General features: G+C 51.3%; 10 protein-coding genes across 10 annotated transcripts; 4 read left to right on the top strand and 6 right to left on the bottom strand.

Annotated features, from left to right (window-relative positions):
* Nucleotides 1-42: 42 nt before the first annotated feature.
* Nucleotides 43-4,380, bottom strand: PV08_10380 (uncharacterized protein; the record flags this gene model as incomplete). Its single annotated transcript, XM_016384695.1, has 9 exons — nt 43-300; nt 364-857; nt 954-1,037; nt 1,225-1,439; nt 2,828-3,330; nt 3,379-3,536; nt 3,591-3,751; nt 3,803-4,029; nt 4,075-4,380. The coding sequence occupies 9 exons, from the start codon at nt 4,378-4,380 to the stop codon at nt 43-45; spliced, it is 2,406 nt and encodes an 801-aa protein (XP_016231297.1).
* A 667-nt stretch (nt 4,381-5,047) lies between these two features.
* PV08_10379 (uncharacterized protein) lies at nt 5,048-7,216 on the bottom strand (the record flags this gene model as incomplete). Its single annotated transcript, XM_016384694.1, has 3 exons — nt 5,048-5,998; nt 6,058-6,563; nt 6,721-7,216. The coding sequence occupies 3 exons, from the start codon at nt 7,214-7,216 to the stop codon at nt 5,048-5,050; spliced, it is 1,953 nt and encodes a 650-aa protein (XP_016231296.1).
* Nucleotides 7,217-8,110: 894 nt separating this feature from the next.
* PV08_10378 (uncharacterized protein) lies at nt 8,111-9,694 on the top strand (the record flags this gene model as incomplete). The annotated part of the gene is made up of 2 exons (XM_016384693.1): nt 8,111-9,602; nt 9,654-9,694. The coding sequence occupies 2 exons, from the start codon at nt 8,111-8,113 to the stop codon at nt 9,692-9,694; spliced, it is 1,533 nt and encodes a 510-aa protein (XP_016231295.1).
* A 332-nt stretch (nt 9,695-10,026) lies between these two features.
* On the bottom strand, nt 10,027-10,905 carry PV08_10377 (uncharacterized protein; the record flags this gene model as incomplete). Its single annotated transcript, XM_016384692.1, has 1 exon — nt 10,027-10,905. The coding sequence occupies one exon, from the start codon at nt 10,903-10,905 to the stop codon at nt 10,027-10,029; it is 879 nt and encodes a 292-aa protein (XP_016231294.1).
* A 539-nt stretch (nt 10,906-11,444) lies between these two features.
* On the bottom strand, nt 11,445-12,101 carry PV08_10376 (uncharacterized protein; the record flags this gene model as incomplete). The annotated part of the gene is made up of 1 exon (XM_016384691.1): nt 11,445-12,101. One exon carries the CDS (start codon nt 12,099-12,101, stop codon nt 11,445-11,447), a length of 657 nt encoding a protein of 218 aa, XP_016231293.1.
* A 1,265-nt stretch (nt 12,102-13,366) lies between these two features.
* On the bottom strand, nt 13,367-14,170 carry PV08_10375 (uncharacterized protein; the record flags this gene model as incomplete). Its single annotated transcript, XM_016384690.1, has 1 exon — nt 13,367-14,170. One exon carries the CDS (start codon nt 14,168-14,170, stop codon nt 13,367-13,369), a length of 804 nt encoding a protein of 267 aa, XP_016231292.1.
* Nucleotides 14,171-14,585: 415 nt separating this feature from the next.
* PV08_10374 (uncharacterized protein) lies at nt 14,586-16,478 on the top strand (the record flags this gene model as incomplete). The annotated part of the gene is made up of 2 exons (XM_016384689.1): nt 14,586-14,806; nt 14,864-16,478. 2 exons carry the CDS (start codon nt 14,586-14,588, stop codon nt 16,476-16,478), a joined length of 1,836 nt encoding a protein of 611 aa, XP_016231291.1.
* A 640-nt stretch (nt 16,479-17,118) lies between these two features.
* PV08_10373 (uncharacterized protein) lies at nt 17,119-18,375 on the top strand (the record flags this gene model as incomplete). Its single annotated transcript, XM_016384688.1, has 1 exon — nt 17,119-18,375. One exon carries the CDS (start codon nt 17,119-17,121, stop codon nt 18,373-18,375), a length of 1,257 nt encoding a protein of 418 aa, XP_016231290.1.
* A 202-nt stretch (nt 18,376-18,577) lies between these two features.
* PV08_10372 (uncharacterized protein) lies at nt 18,578-19,525 on the bottom strand (the record flags this gene model as incomplete). The annotated part of the gene is made up of 1 exon (XM_016384687.1): nt 18,578-19,525. One exon carries the CDS (start codon nt 19,523-19,525, stop codon nt 18,578-18,580), a length of 948 nt encoding a protein of 315 aa, XP_016231289.1.
* A 571-nt stretch (nt 19,526-20,096) lies between these two features.
* Nucleotides 20,097-21,500, top strand: PV08_10371 (uncharacterized protein; the record flags this gene model as incomplete). The annotated part of the gene is made up of 2 exons (XM_016384686.1): nt 20,097-20,606; nt 20,664-21,500. The coding sequence occupies 2 exons, from the start codon at nt 20,097-20,099 to the stop codon at nt 21,498-21,500; spliced, it is 1,347 nt and encodes a 448-aa protein (XP_016231288.1).
* Between the last annotated feature and the right edge of the window lie 732 nt (nt 21,501-22,232).

The following is a 22,232-nucleotide window of genomic DNA, read 5'->3' as shown; positions in this document are numbered from 1 at the left end:
GTCCAAGTTTGGGGTGGGTACAAGTACAAGAAACCACCACACCTAGCTCTTTAGTTTTTCAGCTTCTACCCTCACGATTTCAGGAATGGTGTCCTGTAACGAAGGCGCCGAGGGTTTCCAGCCCAGCAGTATCTGCGCCCTTTCCGACTTATACACGGCATTTGTGCCCCAGAAGATGGCGCCACCGGGCATCGCCGCATTCGCTTCGTCCACGTCGATTGTCCTGTCTATCGTTGCGCTCTTGATGAGACCCTGTGCATGAGCTTCAGTTGCCACCGCCTCACATAAATCCCCAAAGGACTAGACATCTATCGTTCAGCCATGTGTGCCAACTGTGTACGGGTCTGGGGTTTGAGGACTCACCATGTCTCCGTTTCCAGGAAGATAGACGCCATTTTCGCCCCATATATCGAGGTCTGCGGCACTTGAAGAAGTATTACCTGTACTGGTACTGGAACCTTGACCAGCAGTCCTAGCCAGCGTCGCAAACAATTCCCCAAGGTCCTCGATGTGGATGTTACTCCATACGTTCAGACCCTTTCTCAACTTGAACCCGCTACCGTCTGAAATAGTCTTGCGCGCGATCTCGGGTGCCTGGATGCTCCGCGTATTACCCGGTCCTGGCCCCGTGCCGTAGATCAACGGTCCGACGACGAGGGCCGTTCGTATCCCGGTAGACGACGCGTCGGAGATGATGTAGTTGTCCACTTCACGCGAGGGGTAGGCGCGGATGTTTTCGATAATCTCAGGTTGACCGGCCATGTCGTCCCAGATGGTCGTGGGCGGTTCGCCGTACCTTTTGGACTCGATCTCGGGGATGACAAAGAGCGAATCTCCTGACATTTGGATGTACGTTGCTTTTGATCGCCAGAATGTCAGTCACTAGTCGGTGCCAGCTCTTACATTGTTTGTCCTGGGGGCGTTTGGGAAGTAGGTGAAGGTCTCACACGTACCTGGTGATCCGGTGGTGCGTGATCGTGAAGTCAATCCCTTGACGATAGCGTGGGCGGCACCCATGTGTTTTGTGTCGGCGAGTTCTGAGATAATCAAGCCATTTTCTTTTTAGCACAGAGGTTCCATCTTGAACTCGTAGAATGAGAAACGACGTTGGTAGGTCGTCCAAGGACTACTGCACACGGCGAAGAGGAAGAGAGGGGACGGGAAACCGAGAGCGGTAGGTAGAGAGAGAGAGAATGTCGAGGGGGAACCGCAAAGCAAACTCACGAAGAACTACATCCGATTTCTGGGATTGCTTCTCAACCACCTCGACGTCGTCAAGGTCGCCGACAACCACCTTGACATAATCCGGGTATGCATCTTGTACGACCTTGCCCTTCTCGGCGCTCCGAACGAGACATGTGATCGATACTTGTGAGGCCGGTGTCGACGCCGCTATGGCATGAAGTGCTTGCCCGCCGGTATAGCCTGTTGCTCCCGTTCTAGTATCTGATCAATTGGCGGTTCAGAGTATTATGCGGCGGCCATATGCAATCGCAGAGAAGGGCGGGGCGGGGAGGCAAGGTTAACGCGGGGGGGGACGTACAAGAAGATCTGGAACTTTTTATCTGAGAGAGAGGATGGTGCTTGCATGTCTTTTACCTTTGCTTGCTGTCGTTGTTGAGTAGAGAAGTTGATTGTTAGACGCTCTCGAAAAGATCGGATATCACCTACCGTGTTAAATACTCTCGAGGCAGATCAGATGGGACGGCAGTAAATATAATATCCGTGCTGTTCTCCGGCGCCACGTTATTGATTAAGATATCAAAGAACCGTTTGCAGAGAGATACTTTCTCACTACGAGGGTGAATCGGGTTTAAGGTGCTCGCGCACTTCAGCGTCGCCTGCAAACCTTTGATTCTGAACCAAGTACGGAGTTACTCACTCTCTCGTCCCTGTCATTGACATCCGGCAGACGACAGGACAGTAGATGAAATGTGAATCCTTGTGACTCGTATACAGCAGTTCTTGGTCCATCGGATCCGAGTGTTGAACTTGGTCCAATGCATCATACTCTCCCCTTCATCTTGGGAACCAACCGAACCAACCTCTACACTTCCAGGTCTGGCACGGCGAGCTTCTTCGGATTCAGGGGTGCCCCATTCAGCCACGGTATCCCGCCCAGTTGTAGCGTTCCAAGCGGCGCCAGGAATTTCGGCCCTTCCAGATCAGAGACCAAGGCAACGCCGAAACAACTTGAGAACAATCTCGGGAACATTTGGCAAGGCTCTTTGTCTTGAGCTACCTCTTGGAAACTGAGGAAGACTTTGATGAGTGCAAGGCAGCCAGATTGCTCCTAACATATGTAGCTCCATCCGAGTTCCATTAACAATCACCAACCGTGACAAAAGTATCTCATTCACGTGGACTTCAAGAATCACTCTTTCTAATGCCAACTCAGCTCGTTGGAGTGCATCAGCTAACACCGCACCATCGAACATCTTCTCCGGTGGACGATGTCCCGATGGAAACATCGAAGCGTGCGGATCTGCGTATGGAGGGTTGGCCAACACTCAGTTTGTACTCGTTGTCGGCCACTTCTCATAGCATGTTGCGCTCAGGTCTTCGCTGGATCGGCTTGTCTTCGTCAAGATCAAGTCCTTCGGGATCTGCAAGAGCCTCTGATGCGGTCCGTTTCCGAGACTCAGTATTGACAGATGAAGGTGGGCGTATTCTCTCCTCTCGATGTTTGATGGCTGTTGCCCATCTCCTCTCCAGTCTTTGGCGAAGTGCCTCTAGCCAACTTGGATTCATTGATAGGCGCTCTGGTGCAGATGGCGGGCATGGCAAGCACGAGCCTTGAGGAACCCATATGAGACGTTCAGCAAACGTCTCCCAAAATGATCTGTCCTTGTCGTCCGAAATCGCTTCTCCGCTACCGAGTTCGTTCAGCTCGTCCGGAGTACACCACAGATACAAGGGATGCCAGTCTCCTGTCCGGTTTGCCCGTTCCGTCTCCTTTTCCAGACATTCTTGTCGAAGGGAGAAGACCTCCCGGAATAGGTCCTCAGCCGTAGGTCTGTCTTGAGTTCTCATCCTCAAGCGCTTCTTGATCATTCCTAGGAGCTGGGGGCTATAATTTCGAGTAACGCTACCCTCGAACTCTTGGAGTATATTGACGCCATCGAGAGGGAATATTCCCATGAGAATGGCATCTGTCTGGTTGCTGAGGTTTTGAATTTCACCGAGGCTCGTCAAACTCCACATAACCGCACCGACAGCCCAAATGTTTGCTTTTGACAGAATTTTGTGCTGGTCTCGCTGTGAGGGGTTGATGCCGGGCTGCATGAAGTAGTATTTCTTGGGATCAGTCATCATCGCGACTCTAATTTCCTGAAAGGAACTCTGTCAGGTAATATTTAAGCAGAACAGTGTACTCACAGGAGGGTGCCACGGTTTTGTGCCTCTCTGCAGGAACCGTGCAGTATTTCTCAGCGCTTCGTACCGATTTGTGATGATAAAGAGACCAAAGTCCGCAAATTTGGCCACCGGGTACCACTCCTTGCTTCCATCTTTCTTGACATTCGAGCCCAGAAGAACTGCAGTCCATCAGTAAGTAGCTTTCTTGTCGTGAGGATCTCACTACAACTCACTATTGTCAGTTTTGATATCGTTATGCAGGAGATATGCCTCTGGAAAGTCTTGTCCAAAGCGACTTGACGCAAGGTTCTTAAAGGGTCCACTATCAAACTTGACACAACCTTCTGCCAAAAAGCAGAACACTTGCCAAAGAAAGGCTTCTGGCAGATACATACTAGAAGCCTTGATTAGAATTGCTGGATACTTTGAATAGTCATGCTCTTACTCCCAAGCTTTGTAACTTAACCTCAGGGACTCCAAACAATTGTGAGGGCAATGTTCGAAGTAATACCTGCCATAATTGTCGCTGACATTGAAGTGTCTCAGACGGACGATGCTGTCCGATCCCAATGCGTTGGTTTGGGCCATAATTGCGGCCTCACGGGACAGGCCAATCTTCTTGTCACTTAAGCGGTCATTAGGCTTCAAGTCAGCCACTTTCAACACGAAGTTCTGGCGGATCAGTAACTGCCTAGCAGAAGGCCACTATCCACCTACATCAATAGGCTTCCCTGTTCCGTCAAGCTTAACAAACAGCGCCGCGGCACCAAAAGAACCTTTGCCAAGTGGTCGTTGAAATTTCCATTCTTCCTCATCTGATAATTCTGTTCCGCGAGAGAAGAGGTGCAAGAATCTCTGTCCCGTCGGTCTAATATTGCCCTTTGAATCGGACTCCTGCCATCCGAAGAAGTATTTGACAGGAGAGTAGGGTGTCTCTTGTCGCAGAGGGGGTTTTACTATGAAGTCTTGTCGTTCAGAAGGACTCCACTGAACCTGGAAATCGTCAAGTCGTTTCGAGGTCATTGCTGGCCGCGATAAACACCTCAAATCAGACGTTGAAGAACCATAAGATCGAGGTCGAACAAGTGCTTGTACACCTCGATCCGTATCCATGGTGTCACTTCAACTGATAGCTATCCAGGACAGCGGTCACAATGTGCTTTGTCCCGAATGCGTTGAGCCGTGTAATGTTTAGCTGTCCTAGGGCCACCAATCGTCAAGTACCACCGGTTCCGGCGATGATAGTTATAATCACCCTGAGGGCTTGTTCCAGGCCTACATCTTATTAGTTAGCAACCAACCGTTCGTGCTGGAATGTCCTCTGTCTTCCCAAAAAGTTTTTAGAGTCTTGACTACATAAGCCAAGGTGTTTCAGGAAGACCTTGTCCAGCTGGCTTGCGGAGTTTGAAATTGTATTGGGTATGTAACCAATTATCAGGTGACCTCGCAGCATAGAATTCATCCTCTGCGCCTTTTAGCCATCCGCCGCAGTCCCAAGAACGGCTCATCGCTGTTTCATTATGCATAAAATGTGATGTTCGTAATGTTGAGACATTTGTGCTGAATGTGCTGAATGAGCGCAATATCATATTCGGGTCTCCATCGTATCGAGTGACCTCATGGCCTTGGCAGACATTGCAGACAACCAAACATCATTCAGTGTGCTGACTGAACGAAGGACATCGCGGTCCTACTCTTCAGCCTCTTCAAGAGCTTCCATCTCCGCCTTCTCCAGCGCCTCCATGATCTTTGGATCGAAGATTGTCATGTCCTTGTCCGGAATGCCAAACTTCATATTCGTGAAAATAGTTCCAACATTAACTATCCAGCGCTTGCGTCGATCCATAAGCATCCGAGCACTGTCTCCAATGTCCCGGGCTCTGTTAACGCTCATAGCGGTGCCGGGACCAGCGGTACCTGGGCGAGGTTTGGCCCCAGGTCCACCTTTCTTGGTCTTTCCCATGGTCCTAGTCCTCTTAAGATAGGCTTGCTGGACTTGACCGTCGAGATCTTCATGAATGGTGCTATATTCTTGGTGCGCGAGACGATTCTTGGAAAGTTCGTGCAAGCGAGCCTTGCGAGCACCATTGATGATCATAACCCGACGCAATTCGCCTTGTAACAAACGGAGTCTCTCACTGATGTCGTCATCATGATGAGCATCAAAGTCTGGCTCATCCTGGCTGAGCAAGCCAAGGTGGCGAAGTTCTCCTTTGATACGTTCCTCGGCCTGAATATAGTCAAGACGTTGCGAGGCTTTAGCACCTGCAGAATCTGCGACAGCCGATGCGGGGGCCAGAGGTTTCTCGGCGTTGTCGTGGCCGTTCATCAGACCGTCGAGATCCATGGTGTCATTGCCATCAGCGTTGAATGCATTCTCGGCGACTCCATTAGTATCAGTGGGTGGGGACCGATGTTCGAATTTGAGAAGCGAAAGCAGTCGGCTTGCCAACGGGCCAGTCGAGACTTGATCGGTGGTCAGGTTATCGTCGTTGATTTGATCGACGTTTCCCCTGGGATGATTGAGCGGCAATTTGTCATTGGCACCATCTACCAGTAAAGTTCCATCTTCTTCTGCCCAAATTTCTTGATAGGAACGTTTGCCGCGAGGAACAGCGAGGAACGGGTTGATTCGGTCGCCCTGGTGAATGATTAGCCGAGAAACAAAGGTCTAGGTTAGATTCTTTCTTTATTACTCACCCGTTCTCTTAGGAATGCCATGTCCTCTTCAGTCAGTGGTCGAACATAGGGCTCAACAAAAGTCAGGAAAGTGTTTGCAGAGATTTGGTTGGTTGGCTTCGCATTGCTGAAGTCTTTGTCAGGTGGGACGCCTGCGATCTCGTCCTTCAGATCCTTAGTTGGGAATGAAGTGACACCGTAGATTTCCTTCTTTTCAGCGTCCGACATATCTGGCGTAATCTCGCGGATGTGATAGATAACCGGGTCAGGAGCTAGAGGGTCAGGAAAGAAGCCTTGCTGAGGAACGGGCGGTTGGCTGTGAATGACGCGATTTTCTTCAGCGTCAGACATGGACACGTCGGTCTTTGACGGTGAGGCGTGCTCAGCAGCAGTGGCATCTGGCGAGTCAGCCACTTCTGAAAGCGATGAGGTGCCAGGGCTGAGCTTCGTCTTCTTTGAGGGTGACGGACTGTCAGTCGGTCCTGGAGTGCTTGTGACGCGCATCTTGACCTTGTTTGTAGGCTCATCTGTCGTGGTCGGATTAGTAGGAGTTTCACAGTAATTGCATTTGACAATGCAGGTTGAACTCATTGCTTGCTTGCACCTTCGCCAAGGCGTAGCGATGATAGTAGAAGGAGGGAAGTAAGCCGAAGCCATGATAGTGTATAAGTTGACTATACATACCTTCATGTTTGATTTCTACATTGTCGTCTGTTTCTGGCCTGTCTTTACGCTTCTTTACCTTCAAGTTCTTGGACGACTGCGCCTCTTCCTTGCGGGCCTTAGCACGGCGAGCTTGCTCAGCTTGACGTTCACGCTCTTGATGGTCTGACTCTACTTCTTTCTTCTGTTCATGAATCAAACGAATGGCCTTCTCGCAGGATTCGGCCCGTTTCTCGGCGGCGTCGCTCAGGTGCTTCAGTTGGTCGATCAAATCGTTGAGAGATTTAGGCTCGAATTTTGTTCCGTGGGTTTCAAGGTAATCGACAATCTCTCCGTAATTCGGTCTCGAAGGGACAAGGAGTTTGGCAGTTTCTAGTTCTAGGAGCGGAGTGGTTGCAGGCCCCGCCGTGGCGGTACCACTGCTGAGAACTGAGCTGGGAGTTGTGTTGCGGCTTCGTGAGCGACGGGAATCTGCCTTCTTCCCCTTGCTCTTGCTGGCACTTCCTAGTGCAGGCATAACGATGGTCTGTGGCTCGACTGGTTTGGACTTCAGTGGAGGCAAGAGACGGTGTTCTTCAGCGCGTCTCGGCCGTCATTTCGCGACGAAGGACTCAACCCTCAACTGCGAACGAATAATACGAAGCGATTGTATCTCTGGTGAAGGGATGTCGAAAGACGACGATTGCAGGGTTGGCTGGCACACAAGACACGATGTCGTTACGATGTCGTTACTCTGTGGAGAGCGCAACTGCAGTCATCCGTGTACTTGGATCTGATCTGGGGGGCCAGCCAAGTACTCGGAAAAGATGCCCTCTGGAGACTTGTTCCGGCCTCGGACGTAGCGCAAAGTACGGCGGACGACCGTGGGTTGGAGTCACGTGAATGCGTCCTCGATAGGCAAGCGAGAGTGCGCCTATCATGAGGGAGCCGCGGAGGAGCTAATGATAGCTGCGCGCCGGAGGGGGTGGGCCAGGGTCACCACGCTGGGCTTCACCGATCGCAGAGCGGCCTTTGATGGACTCTCGCGCTGGATCTTCTCTTCGTCGTTCAAGGGTCGACAGAACCTTCCCGGCAATCATCTACACCTTTTGGATTCTCGAGCGCACCTAAGGCTCGACTTCTTGTGATCGACCTGGTGCGATGGGATGCAATAGGTGCTGACGAAACACCCGCAAGTCCCGGCCTGTGTCGCATACCATGTCCTCGCCTCGTCGCATCGTGGAATCCTTTCAAGTCTTGTCCATTGTCGAATAAAGCGTCGGCTTTTCGGAGCTATGTGTATGTCAAAGTTCACTGCTGTGCTCTTGGGTAGATGCTAAATTATCTCAGCGGCACACAGCTTCGGTGTCGTTGCAGCCGTTGTGCCCGACACGCAGTACGATCCCCATCCGAACGTTCGACTTGTCAACGTATGCAAGAAGATGAACTCTATACAAAGAACAGGCTAACATCCTGGAAGCGGACATATGGCCTCCAATTGAGAGCGTCCGGCCTCGTAAGGACATTGTCGCAGAACAACCCGAATAACTATGGAACCATCGAAGGTCTCCTCTACGTCCCCGATCTCCCACCCTCGGATCCATGCGACAATGCAACTAGAGCACTGATACCTTCTAATGTCACGACTCGAGCTCAGATCCCTGGTCAAAAATACCCACTTATTGCTTTGGCACCATGGACGCAAACGGCGTGTGTAGAATCATATCTGGCTGCGATGGCTTCCGACAACGTCCGGGGAGGAATTTTCTTCCACCCGGGTAATGAGAGCGAACAACCACCACCAGTCAGTGACCCGTCATGGAGCCTTAACGACGGTGGTAATTGGAAGGGCGAAAATCCGTATCCGGTGTACGCTATCCCTGGCATGCTCGGTGCATTCCTCCTCGACGAGCTCGCACAATATTCAGGCAATTTGTCGTCATCCCCCTACGGCAAGGAATTGGAGGATTTATACGATTCTCACGACGTCGTTAGGCTCGTCGCTAGAATCGATGTGAGTGTGACAGGTGGGATACCGTCTTTGTGGGTATTCCTGATTATAGTTCTGGCGGTCCTTCTCGCTGTGGTGCTGGTAACATCGGTCATCATGCACTGGGTCCAGCGCAAGCAAAGACGACAACTTCAGCAGAGAGTGGCCAGAGGGGAAGTCGACCTCGAAGCACTGGGGATAAAAAGGCTCAATGTCCCGCAAGAGATACTCGACAAGATGCCACAATGGATCTATATTTCCTCAAACAACGACAGCAATGGCGAAACAGGATTGAATGAGTCGGTCGCGTCTGCGGAAAAAAATTCCACCGACACGACTATATCTGCAAAGGCAGTTCGAGAAGCCCCGTTCAGCCAGACGACATGTCCGATCTGTTTGGATGACTTTGTGCATGACGAGACAACAGTACGAGAGCTACCGTGCAACCATATTTACCATCCAGAATGCATCGATCCGTTCCTTCGAGAAAACAGTTCTCTATGTCCCTTGTGCAAGAAGACAGTCCTTCCTGCAGGTTACTGTCCTGTTCAGGTGACCAATATAATGGTCAGGCGGGAACGTCTGCTACGAAGGACGAGGCAGCGCGACGCCGAGGACAATCTTGCGGTGAACGGGTCCAGACTGCCTGGGGTTACCGCTATCAACCGGACAATGCGGCAGTTCTCAAATCCACTGACGGCTTCGCGGCATCAACACGGTAGTGCTGCAGGCGAGCACACAACAGGAGCCGAGATGCAAGCTCCTCCACAGAGACAACAGACCCAGGTAGACGATGAAATGCCCGCGGAAATCAGGGCCCAAGGGACGTCAGCCAGACGTGCATGGCGTCGAGAGCGGCTCGCAAGGCAGCAAGCTCGAGAATATGGCCAACAAGCAGACCAGGCGCGAGTGGTGGACGAATCAAGACCGTTATGTAAGTTTGCATGCTATGAGGTGACTCTCTGCGAAGCTAACTGTAATCCAGGGCGCCGAATTGTTGGACGGGTGTTTCCTAGCCTGGAATGACAGGACATGATGTATATTTGGATTGATGAGTCGTTTTCGCCCTTGTTTGTTGCATAGCGTCGGCGTTTTTGGACTTTGGCGACAGTCTGTTTGAAATGACGGTACGGCTTTGATGTATGTTATGGGGGATTGGAAAGCCACAGCTTATGTGCTTGGATGTCCGTCAACGCCATTGGACTTATCAAGCACTTGCAAGTATTTTGTGCGAAATATTCCAGATCGCTGTTGAGCAATATGTCTTAAGCTCTGGGAATACCGCTCGTTTCCTAGTACCGTGACGCCTCTACTGTTTTTCTGCAAGGCTCAAATCAAGATTCGATTGTGTCCACACTTCAGCTCGCAAACTTGTCATGTTTGCCTTTCACTCTTACGTCGAGAACCTCTTCGTAGTAGTTGCCTTCTTTTTTCGCACGCTTCAGCCTCTTGACCTCGTCATCATCCAAAGGCCGACCGACAACCTGCTCAAGTTCGCGGCGGCTTATTTTCTCCTTGGCCTTTGTCTCCTTTTTCTGTTGGACCTGCGGCTTGAACCGCGCTTGCATCTTGACGACGAGGTGTGTATTCTCGGACACGGCATCGCCATCGCCACGCAGTGACAATGACACCTTCTGCTTCTTCTCATCGTCGGACTTGGACGTGGCTGTCTCCGTCACCGCGGCGATGAAGAGCGCGCCCCGATCGCCTTCTGACGGTTTCGACGCCGCCGTCCGTAGCCGCCATCTCGTCCTGCCCGCGTCTGTGGCAAACTGCTCGACGACGAACCCTTCCTCGTGGCCGCGCGCTTCGCGTCGCGCACCCAGCACGCCGATGCTGTCGCACGACAGGTAACCCCCGTGGCTGGCTTTCAGGTTGATCTGGCCTGTCCCTGCCACGGACGAGGCCACCCAGACCTGGCGCACGTCGTGCGGCTCCGCGGTCTCGGGCACATTCTCGACGATGTTCTCGAGCGGGCTGGCGAAGACGTTGCCGTGCGCGTCGGAGGAGAGGACCGTAGGCGGAGCGGTGGGGAGGACCAGGATCGTCGGCCCGGATATGTCGGTCGCCGCGTCCGGAGTGGTCCAGGTCGTGTCTTCTTCAGCGTCCGCGGTCGAAGAAGGGTCGCCGGAAGTCGAGACGAGCGCGGAAGACGAGTCGTCGTCGTGGCGGTGATGGTGTTTGCGTTTCTTGGAAGGCTTCTTGTCGCCTTTGAAGGATAAGGGCTTGATCGGCATTGTGAGTCGCTTCGGTGAGGTCAGATCCCAAGATTCGATCCTCAATATGGCGTGGTCAAGCAATTCCGGGGTTGTGTAACTCGAATCCAAGGATGCAAGCGAACCTGTAGTTGAAAAGAACCAAAAGTTAACTTCTGCGACGAGGCTGCATATGTCATTCTCTGCAGAATGGCAGAATTGCAGCCTCGTGTCTTTCTCCGCACCGGGAGATTTCGCGGGGTGGAAACTCAGGTAACAAGTAGTACATATCACCTACAAGTACATCATTAGAGATCGAGCATCATTCTCTTCTAGGTAGCTGGGATAATCTCGGTCTAGAGAGCATGAACAATCTTCATGGGGTGAGGCTGATCGGCATGCTAGATTCAGGAAAAACTTCAGATTTCACTTTCGTTCCAAGAGCCATTCAATGATGTTCGCTGTCGTGTCTGTATGGGAGTCACTACAAATAATGAGCCTTCTCTTCACCAAAAACAAATAGTGCCATCGCCTTAATCAGGTGTAGCATCCTAGATATGCCCAAGTCGATCGCCAACAATTCAGTGTGAATCGTTCATGGCAGGTGCTTGATGCTCGCCATCAACAGACTTCTCTACACTCTCCAGGATAGCCCTCGCCATCTCCCAAGCTTGTTGTCTCAGCACGTCGAGCTCTCTTTCCACATTCATAATGTCTCTCTGAAGCTGCCTCAAAGCTGGATTGCCGTCCATGATTCCTTCCAACTGAGCTACTTCTCGGCGTGCTTCCCCCTGGACCTCTCGCGACTTCAAAGCCACTATCTTCATGACGGCGGTGCACCACTTGCACAGAGCACTTTGATCGTAGGTTTCTCTTGCCTCATGTGTGCCATCTCCGCCCACGCAAACCATAGGAACAATGGTGTCAGAAGAAGAGTGTCGCTTTCTGATAGGCGTCTTTGTGTGCTCTTCTTCACCGTTGACTTGATTTTCAACCGAGTTACCAGAACGAAATCGAAGAATATCTTCGACAAGGTTGATTGAGTGTGCGTGGGAGGCCGTGGGCGATGTATCGAGACCGATGGGATGTTCAATGACAAGCTTGCCGCAACTCAGACGGCCCCATGGCTTGCCGAGGTTGCAAGGTACCCATTCACGGTCTTTCTCGCGGTCGAAGGTGAGCGCAGCAAGTGGATCTTGATGAGGATAAGGACAGGTCTGCAATTTGTAAAAGCACATGATGCGTTGAACTTCGTGTCGGTGGCCAGCCTTGAGGGGAAAGGGGTGGGAATGGATGATCAGTTAGTTGCCTGGGCTGGAAAAGTACAAGTATTTATACTCTGCAGCATGAAGGCAGTCATTGATGGATGTAGCGCAAGGGAATGTTTGCTCTTTCATGCCTTATTATTGTGAAGTGATTGTTGGTGACAGTCCATACAATCAGGTCTTTCTTTTCCGCCAGTTCTGACGATGAGGAAAGCACTCTGGCACAGCGCTTCTTCACAGGAGCAGCTGCGACTTCATTGGCCGACAATAGCCTTCCTATTGTTTGACGCTGCCATTGATGGTGAAAGTGAAAAGAGAAATTTTCTCAATGGAAGATTGTTATACTTCACCCATAACTTATCAGCCTTCAACCAATATTGAGGAGTTTTCCCGGTTAGCCACCACCACTTCCTTCCCAAGAACTACCTCTTAGCAGCCGATCCTCACTGACTAGGAACCATCTTATGGAAACCAAGATCTCAACCAGGTACGTTCCTTATGGTTGTGCTTACAGCACTGCCATAGCTAATCGATATCATCTGGCAGACCATAGCACAACAGGACCACATCACTCAAACATCTCCTGGGAGCATCGAACATCTTTCCCCTTCGATACCGAGCTTTGGAGAAGATCAAGATCCACCCTCACAATCGAGACCTGCGGGTTGACCAGAACAAATCAACTCGACAATTCAGCAGCCATGTGCAGATTGATCAAAGTGGTCCATTTTGGATGCGAGGAGCCACATACGGAGGAACTGCTCGTACGCTGCAAGCCTGCGATGGAATACATTCTAGAAATGCCGAGCAAGGTTTTCTGCCGACAGATGGTCGAGGTTGAAGATTGGGTGATGTCTCCTTGTCGCTTCTGCACTGCATGGGAAGCCAGAAGAGACACAGCACCAGCAAAGTGTCGTGGTCGAGCCATGTCACTCCAAGAGGATGACTTTTCTCATGAATTCAAGGCCAGACTCATGCCAACAATCGGCACCCGCGACGATATAGCGGTGCTTGGGGTAAAGAGGAACTTTGACGTGGCTTTTGAACCCAGCAAACAGGCCCTTTGCTGATCCATGTCTTGGACACGGGGAGCTCCATTCAGGTCCGGAACTAGGCTTCGGGGGGACGATGAACTGGTGCAACTTGAGACGAGTTTTCCCCCGGTGGAAATGACCTGATCGATCCAACTGGAAAGACTCTTTGGAAAGACTTCCAGAGAATGACGAAATCTTCCTCGGTCATATCCTTTCACTGATCCAAATTGCACCCTTACAGCCATATCGAATGACATCGGTCAACGGTTGGTAAGGTTGGGCTTCTTTTGCGTCGTTTTCCACGGCGTAATCCAGATGCTCCAGCTCTTCATCACGAATTCTCTTGATATCATCAATCAAAACTTTCAACTCAGGGTCGAGCTCTTCTCCTTTCTCTTGCAAGTCTTGCATCCACTTGAACATCTCCCTAACCTGTCCATTATAATGGTCGCCAATTTCCGTCTCGACAGCTTCAGTACAAGCCATTGCAGCTTCCCTTCCCATCACTCCTGTTGTCCAGCCGAGGATGGTGGCCGCAGCCTGCCACACGGGATACATCGCAGTCGGCCGGATCCGATGCTTCGCTAGCAGTTCATTAAAGGTTTTAAAATGACCAGCCTCCTGATCGTACATATGCTTCATCAGAGGCCGCAGATGGGGATGCGCTTTTACAACCGGAGGCGTTTGGGCGGTGTAGATCAGCGTAGCTGCAAGCTCTCCTGCTTGATTGACACGGAGCGCGCTATCTAGAAAGCGTCTTTGCTCCTCGGTGAGGATTGTTCTGCTTTGGGTGGTGGTGTGAGATGATCTGGAGCTTGCCTCGCTCTGAGAAGATACTCGCCGCATTCCACATTTAGCAGCCCGTAGCACGGAAGCCCGTCCCAGCCTAGAAAGGGCCAATGGACTCACGCAAGAGATCATGGCGTAAGAAAGTTCCCTGACTTGAATGTTCTCCCAAAGGAGCAAAATGAAGAAGGTCGTGCTCGTACTCCATATGATCGAGTTCATTTGGGGTCCGCAGGCGATCGCGAGTCATGTCTTCGACATTGCCAAGATCGAATGAATCGATCAGGATGGGAACGTGCCTGCGACCTCGTCTTCAATCAACTACAATTCAACTACAATAAGACTCTCTTCAATGGTTGGCTGCCTCCAGTTAGTCAAGGATTCAATTGATTTGAATACATCTTGAAGCTCGTCGTCATCACCGTTCCTGATCGTCCCGACTGATCCTAGACCAATCAGGTTCCCTTGTAACTTGCCTCCCTCGACAACTTTTCAGAAAGAGGCACTATCGCCAGGGGACAAACCTGTGGTATTCGCCACAGCTTCTTTACCACCGAACTACACTGCCTAACCAAAGTCGGACTTTCACAACGCTGCCCGGTCTTTGCGCGTGTGACCAATTCACTTCTGCCTCACCATGGCCGATATCAATGCGGAACTGCTTGCGCTCGCCGGAGGGGACTCCTCCGGTGAAGAAAGCATGCCTTCTTCTCCTAAACCAAAATCCCCTTCTCCATCTAGAAACAATCAACAAAATCGAAGAGCATCGAGCCCGGCAGATATGTCTCGTAAAGGTGTCGCAAAGTCTGCTCGGCGACCTCGGCGTCGCAAGGTATATTCTGACGATGAGGGCGAAGTGTATGTATCCCTCCGCCATTGAGCAAGCCTGGTAGTTGACATCATGTTATTTCTCAGGTCATCGGAGTCTCAGCATTCGGAATCCGCTTCGATGTCACAATCTGACTCCGAGGCCGATTTCGACTCGGGCGTAGACAAGCCAATTTTTCCATACGAGAAGCTCTACTACGACGCCGAAGACAAGGCTCGCATTGACGCCAAACCAGAAATTGAAAGAGAAGAGATCCTCGCCCAGAGAAGTGAGCAAGTCGAACGACACGAGCAAGACCTCGCCCTTCGCCGCCTTGTGGCTGCGAGAGCTCGAGAAGAAGCGAAGACCACCGCGAAGAACAAGCGCAAAGCCAGTGCTGCAGAATTGGAAGACACGCAGCGCAAGAGCACTCGTCAGCGTACCAAGGTTGGGGGTGGCAGGGTCGGCGAGGCAAGCAGTGCTATCGAAGCATACAAGCAGCAACGTGCCGAAAAAAACTTACGAGAGGAGCAGAGGAAGAGAGATGGCTATGTTCGAAGGCCGGCATCCCCAGAACAAGACTACAGCGATGTGGATGCGGATGCTGAAAGTGACAACGACTACGATGATCGGAGATACAAGCGACGTTCCCCAAGCCCTCCAAAGGATGAGCCAATTGCTGAACTTGCCGACATTCAGAGAGCAAAAGTTGGTCGAGATAATTTCGCCCAGGTCTGCTACACTCCAGGATTTGAGGATGCGATTACAGATTGCTACGCTCGCGTATGCCTCGGCCCTGGCCCTGATCCGAAAGTCAATGCATATAGACTCTGTCGTATTAAAGGATTCGTCACAGGCAAACCGTATGCGATGATTGGATCTAACGGAAGGCCATTTCCTGTGGAGAAATACATTGTGGCCGCGCATGGCAAATCAGAGAAAGCCTGGTCATTCCTGGAATGCTCGATGTCTAAGTTCACCGAGGACGAGTGGAGACGGTACCGGGTGGTCATGGCCAATGAAGACCTCAAGCTGCCGACAAAGAAGTTCATTAATTCGAAGCTTGAACAAATCAATAAACTACTGAAGCATCGATTTACCGATGATGAAATCGATGTGAGAATGCGAACCATGAATGAGCTTACTGAGAAAATCACCAGGGCTCGAGAAAAGGAGATTCTCAAAGAGGAGATCAAAGGAGCTATTGCTGAAGGAAAGGATGAACTTGCTGAGGAACTAGAGAACAAGCTCGCAAGCATCGTTCCCATGAAGCTAGCTTTCGGAACGAGTCTATACCGCTCAGATTCTTACGAAGTCAGTCAAGAACAAGAGCGAATTGCAGAGCTCAACCGCAGGAATCAGCGATTGAATGCCGAAAATATTAGAAAGGCGCAGCTCGCTGAGATGAGGGCACGAAGGACGAAGAAACATCTGGCTCCTGGCGTTGATGAACTGTTTGAGGGTGGTAGTGACATCAGTCGGACCGGAACGCCTATCAACGGTTCTGGTACGCCCAAGGTGGCATCAGGTCTTTCTCGCGCCGGAACTCCCAACCCTACTCCTCTCGCAAATGGAACTCCGAGAACCTCGACTCCTACACCGAACGTTTTGAAGCCGACTGCCGAGAAGAAGAAAGGACTCCCTGTCATTCGCAAGGCGGCATTGGATGACGAGATATTGGCCAATATGGACCTCGGGATTGACATTGACGTTGATATCTGAAAAAGATATATGATGAATGTGTCGATGGTCTCAGGTCGCGACGAGGCAAGAGGTCTTGAAGAAAGGTTTTGTGCAATGCTATGCCCCCGGATCACTTGACCATGAGTCGTACCTTGGGCAAATTCTTTGAGCAACCAGACAGGGCATTACGTTATTTTTGTTGGTATTGAGCGAATGCTGATACCTACTAAATTGCAATTCTAGATGAATCTGGTACTCCCACTGCGAGAGGGAGCTGAAATTACACAGGGTGTCCTTCTCCCAATGTATCAACAAGTTTGTCCCAATCAGTTTCACATACCATTCACCATCGGTCTCCCTCCCTGAGCCCGAGGGCATGGTTTCCTTTCATCGCTTAACATTATCTCAGCTATCCATCGCTTTAGTCCCCAACTTGTTTTCAGTTCTCCTACAAAGGACATGGCTGGCACATGCATCATCTAGAATCATTGCAGCTGGCTCATCCTGACATCCATAGTCCCTGTGAACATGGACACACCACTTGTGCCGTTCTACTGGTTTCGTTCCTAGCTGACAACAACATCACTTCACATTTACAAAAGGGCAAGTTCACCTCTGACTTGTTTTTCGAGACCGGCATTTCATTCACCAACTCGACGTCTCTCGTTCTCGCTCCAACATGTGCCTATACAATTTCTTTCCATGCATATCTCATGATGCCCAGGCCCTTCACAAAACACTCTTCGAGGAAATAAACGCCAGTTTCGCCGTTCAGGCGTTTCGATGCAAATGGTACCACTGTGCAAACCTGAGATTCAACGGCGGCTCGAAGCTTTGTCCGTACTTGATTATCCGTCACCAGACCAAGAAGCCGCCGATCGAAGAGCTGTCCCGGACGTATAGGGCCGTGCTGGAGAACGAAGTCCTCGATCACGGGTGCGGCAAGTGCTGGGACACCGTCCGCAAGAAGGGCTGGGTTCAGTCTGTCCACACGCAAATGGCCAACAATCTCAACATGATGCCGGTAGCCTGGGCTGAAACTCACAGTGATCGCGAGGAAGAGCAATCATCACATTATGAGCAGAGTTCAGCCGAGGAGGGATGCGAGTCGTTGGTGACGGAAAGCGAAGGCGAAAGCAAAGGCAAGAGAAAGCGAAGATGTTCTGAAGTCTCCATTCCGCCGCCACCCTGGAACAAGAAGTCAAAGAAGGTCTGCATGAGTGATGTCGGCGCATCGCCTTCGGGGTCTTCGGAAACGGACTCGGAACAAGAAAGTGACGAGGACGAGGAGGAGGAGGGGTCAGAAGACGGAAAAGTTGAGAGTGACTTGGACCAAGAGGACAAGGACTACATACGGGCCTGTCAAGAAAGTTTGGAGTCGTTCGAACGTGAAAACAATCGGAGGGGAAAAGGAAAAGGAAAAGAGAAGGAGATCATACAAGTATCGACCAGAGACGACGGCGATGACGGCGACGGAGATGACGATGAGGCAGCAGACCCTGATCTCCAAAGGGCCCTTCAAGCCAGCCTCGAAGAGCAAGAAGCTCCCAAGAACAAGAACTTCTGGAGGCATCGGCCCGACGTAGACCGGCATATGAGGTTTGGATCTGGAGGAGAAAGCTCGAGCTCGAAGAAGGACGTGGCGGTTGCCCCTCAACAGCCACTGATCACCCCGCCGAATTCGCAAAAGAGTCCCAGCAACAGCGAAGAAGACACTCGGCCGAATCAAAGCTATGGATTCGACGTTGTGGCGTTGCTCAAAGAGAAGGTGGCCTGGCAGAAGGAGAAGGCGGCTTTGATCAGCGAGAACGCAAGACTATTGCAGACGAATATGGCTCATGTGGAGCGAGGAATCGAGCTGGAGCGACGCAACAGGGAACTCGAAGAGCTGTGTTTTCCTACCGATGACCACACAGACGCTGCAGAAAGAGGATAAGAGCCAGACGGATTTTCATGATGCCTTTGCTGCTTGCTGGTGAGGCTGCAGGAGACCACGCGCATTTTTTTCTCTCTCTCGTGGTTCTGGGAATGAGCGGGCATTTTCCTTTTTCTTTCGAAAGACATCTTTGATTCCAGTCATGAATTGAGCTGAGCTACTGACACTGCAACACGTTTCATCATAGTCTCACCGAGTCTATTCATTGCAGTGCCGCAATGGGATTCTTCTCGAGATACTCCTCAAAGGTGGTGACTTGCCCCCGTGCATGCTCTGCAGCCCATTGTACCAGTTCCTCCGTCTTGGGGCCATAGTAGCCGAACTCCTCTTGGTAAGACATCATCTCAATCAGTGCTTCGGCGTAGTCGCCCACGGCTCCAGCCAAGACGGCTTGATGCTGCTCCGCGGACACCTGCACGTACTTGACCGTCTTTCCGAACTGCTTGCTCATGATCTCGCACATTTCAGCCATGCCGTAGAGCTTTGTGGCCGCGCAGAATGTCTTGCCCTCGTACTTATCTGGCTCGGCCAGGATGGCTCCGACAAATTTGCCCGTGTCGCCGACTATGTCGATCAATGGCAATTTAGACCCAGGACCGACGTGTCGCGACACAACAAATTCGCCCGGTGTGCCAGACGGATGGACTCCCCTGAGAGATTGCCAGTTTTGCATGAAGCTTCCCGGTGCGAAAAAGGCAGATTTGATCGGAAGTGTCTTGATATAGTCTTCCACATCGGCTTTGGCATCGAAGCCGGTGACTTTCTTGTACTTGCCGCCGGAGACAACGCTTACATTGGGCAAGGTCGACAGGATGATATAGGTTGCACCGGCGGCGACCGCAGCATCGGCGATGGCTTTGCCTGTGTCATACTCGCGGGCTCGTGAGTCTGGACCGAATGATGGAGCTGTGAGAGCAAAAACGGTGTGCACGCCATGTAGTGCGCTCGTGAGACTGGATGGCTTCGTCACATCGCCTGAGACCACCTCGACCCCTTTTCGTTTGAGTGCTTCTGCGGACGCGGACGATGCGTCACGAGTTACACCACGAACTCTGTACTGCTTCGACAGTTCCGAGTCGTTGAGGACGAAGTTGACAATGGAACCTCCTTGCTGGCCAGTGGCGCCGAAGACAGCAAGGATTTTGGACATTGTGGTTACGACTGGTTGCTGGTAAACTCCTATGGACGAATGATTGGAGAATGTGTTGGTGCGTTAGCATCTGCCGGTGATGGACGAGGGAAGGACAAGAAAAACCGCAAGATTATATAGTCTTCGTTCGGAGATACCATTGACCAAAAATGTGTTTCTCTTGCAAAACGCAAGAGTGTGCCCGTCAGACATTGCAACAGGAGCTAACTTCCCTTCGCATTAATTTGGGGCGTCATTGGTTGGTAGCAGACTGCTGCTACCAGATACATGATGCGGACATGGCATGCATGGCAGCAGGCGTCGCAAAGCTACGGAGATACAAGGCTGAGATATGTCCGGGAAACAACATACAGTACACGATCAAAAAAGAATCAGAACGATGCTCGGTGGAGGAAACGAAGTCGATAAGCGACTTGAGGTTAGCGCGATAGACCTGACTAGTCCTATCTCGGGTTAGCGTCCATGTCGAAGTATCCAACGTCGCCTCCTGGCCATAACGGCCTTTGACTCGACAATGACGGGTACATTACCGTGTACTATGACTTGACCTGCCTCGCCGTTGTCCGAAGCGATGCACGCAATACCACAGACCGAGCCTGCCGTGCTCCCTGCTTCGACTGGCCCCAGTTTGGGTCCTGCGCCAGGACCACACATCATCCAGCCCAGGCGTAAGATTCAGACTCACCGAAAATCTCGCAAAGGCTGCCGCAACTGCAAAATACGGAAGGTCAAGTGTGATGAGACCAGGCCGAGATGTGACAAATGCGACAAGTACGGCATTCTATGCAACTACGACTTAAGCAATGCAGACCTTCAACTCTCCAAGTCCGGTGCTTCGGCGATTGATATTACCGTCCTGGACTTCTCTCGCGCATCGACTTCGAGCATTGAGACTCATCTCACCAATGGGGAGGAGAGAAATACGTCCCCGCAGTCGTTGAAATCAGAGGCTGAATGCTATCATCCCACCGTAGATGACCTTGAAACTCTCGGTCGCTTCTTCTCGAGGACAATTCGTACTCTAGGCGCACATAAATATGCGACACTCTACCATGACGTTTACACCAGGTTGACGGAATCGGTATCACTCTTGAATACGATATTGTTGATGGGTCCTCGTCACTGACAATTTTGCTAGAATCGTTTCTTATTCCACATTGTTCTCGCCCTGACGTTGGTACACGACTCTGTCCTCGAACAATCCTCGTCACCTTCTGGTTTCCAAGCAATCGCTCAGCACTGGTCGCTTGGAGCTTCGTTATTAAACCAAGCCATATCCCTACCAAGTTCACAATTGACCTCATCGACACGAGACGCCATGTGGGCTTGTGCAGGGCTGCTGGGGTGTCTAGCTTTCAGCGTTGTCGACTCAGAGTCTGTGGAAGAGTCGTGGCCGCTGAAACCACCGGATCCAAGCGACCTGGGATGGCTCGGGTTTTGCGAGGGCAAGACGGCCATCTTCAAAGTCTCCGATCCATTGCGAGAAGACAGTCTGTTTGCTCCAATGAGAGAGGAAATGGCCCTGTTCATGAGTCTGACGCCAGATCTTTCTTTGCCGGAGTTACAGGAGGCCCTTCCAACCGAACTGATCGATCTCTGTGGTCTTGATGTGGATGGGGACTCAGTCCCGAGGGCATCTTCAAATCCGTGCCTTGCTCCTGCATCGGTGATGGCGCAGTTGACACGGTATGAATGCACGCAAGAAAACTATGTCCTATTCCTGGCATTCTTCAGGACGATGAAAGGAGATTTCAAGCAACTGCTCATTGAGCGACATCCTGCCGCTTTGGCTCTGCTGCTCATCTGGTACACCAAGGTTCTCCCTTTTGGCGCATGGTGGCTGAGGAAAAGGACGAGGCTGGAGTGCGGTGCTATATGCGCGTACTTAACACGAGTTCACAGAGACGATGAGAGAGTGATGAAGCTGGTAGGTCAAGTCAAAGAGAAGGATCGCGACCAAAACTTGGGTGATTGACGAGACAACCCGCTCTGGGTCTGGGTCGACGATTTCTACAACACCGAGCGATACAATGTGATGCTCACTGCCACCCAGGCAGGCCAAAAAAAAATCGAAAGGCAAAAAGGAATTAATGAGGTTTTGGAGTTTCCACCGCCCACAATCAAGACGCCTTCCAGATAAGCCCATCTAATTTGATCCAACCTGACCGTGGTTTTGATAATCCTAATTTTCTGCTCGACCGACCAGAGATTCGAACGCGGGACCTTTTTCTTTTTCCTTGCTCGCCCGAGTGAATGGCCGCCCACCACACAGCCATGTGGTTTCGACCTGCGCCATCACTTTAGGGGTCTTGGTGATTGTTGAGGGAAAATTCACTGATTCAATTGATAGTGAACTTGAATATTTCCCCGTGGGTCTTACACGCGCGCGTGTGTGTGTGCTAACGTTGTCTGCTTGCACCGGCTAACTAACTCCCTACCTACCTAGGTATGTAAGGTACATAGTGATGCGCCATATACTCACCTTTGGCATCCCTTCGTCCTGGCTATTTGCGAACACGAACGACACGAAGAATGCAACCTGCTACGGGTGCCTACGCTCGGAGCTCAAGCAACACGGCAATTAAGATACAAAGTTGACCACTTCCCTCCTCCCTCTCCCTCTCCTCCTCCTGACCTCTCATCTTCTCGGCGGTGTCTGCGTCAAGCAAGCAGTGCACGATGGATCCAGGTGTCTAGAAAGTGCACA

The sequence above is a fragment of the Exophiala spinifera genome, assembly GCF_000836115.1.
Source record: "Exophiala spinifera strain CBS 89968 unplaced genomic scaffold supercont1.8, whole genome shotgun sequence".
Lineage (NCBI taxonomy): Eukaryota > Fungi > Ascomycota > Eurotiomycetes > Chaetothyriales > Herpotrichiellaceae > Exophiala > Exophiala spinifera.
The sequence above is the reverse complement of the archived record's forward strand: the minus strand, read 5'-3'. Positions and strand labels throughout refer to the sequence as shown.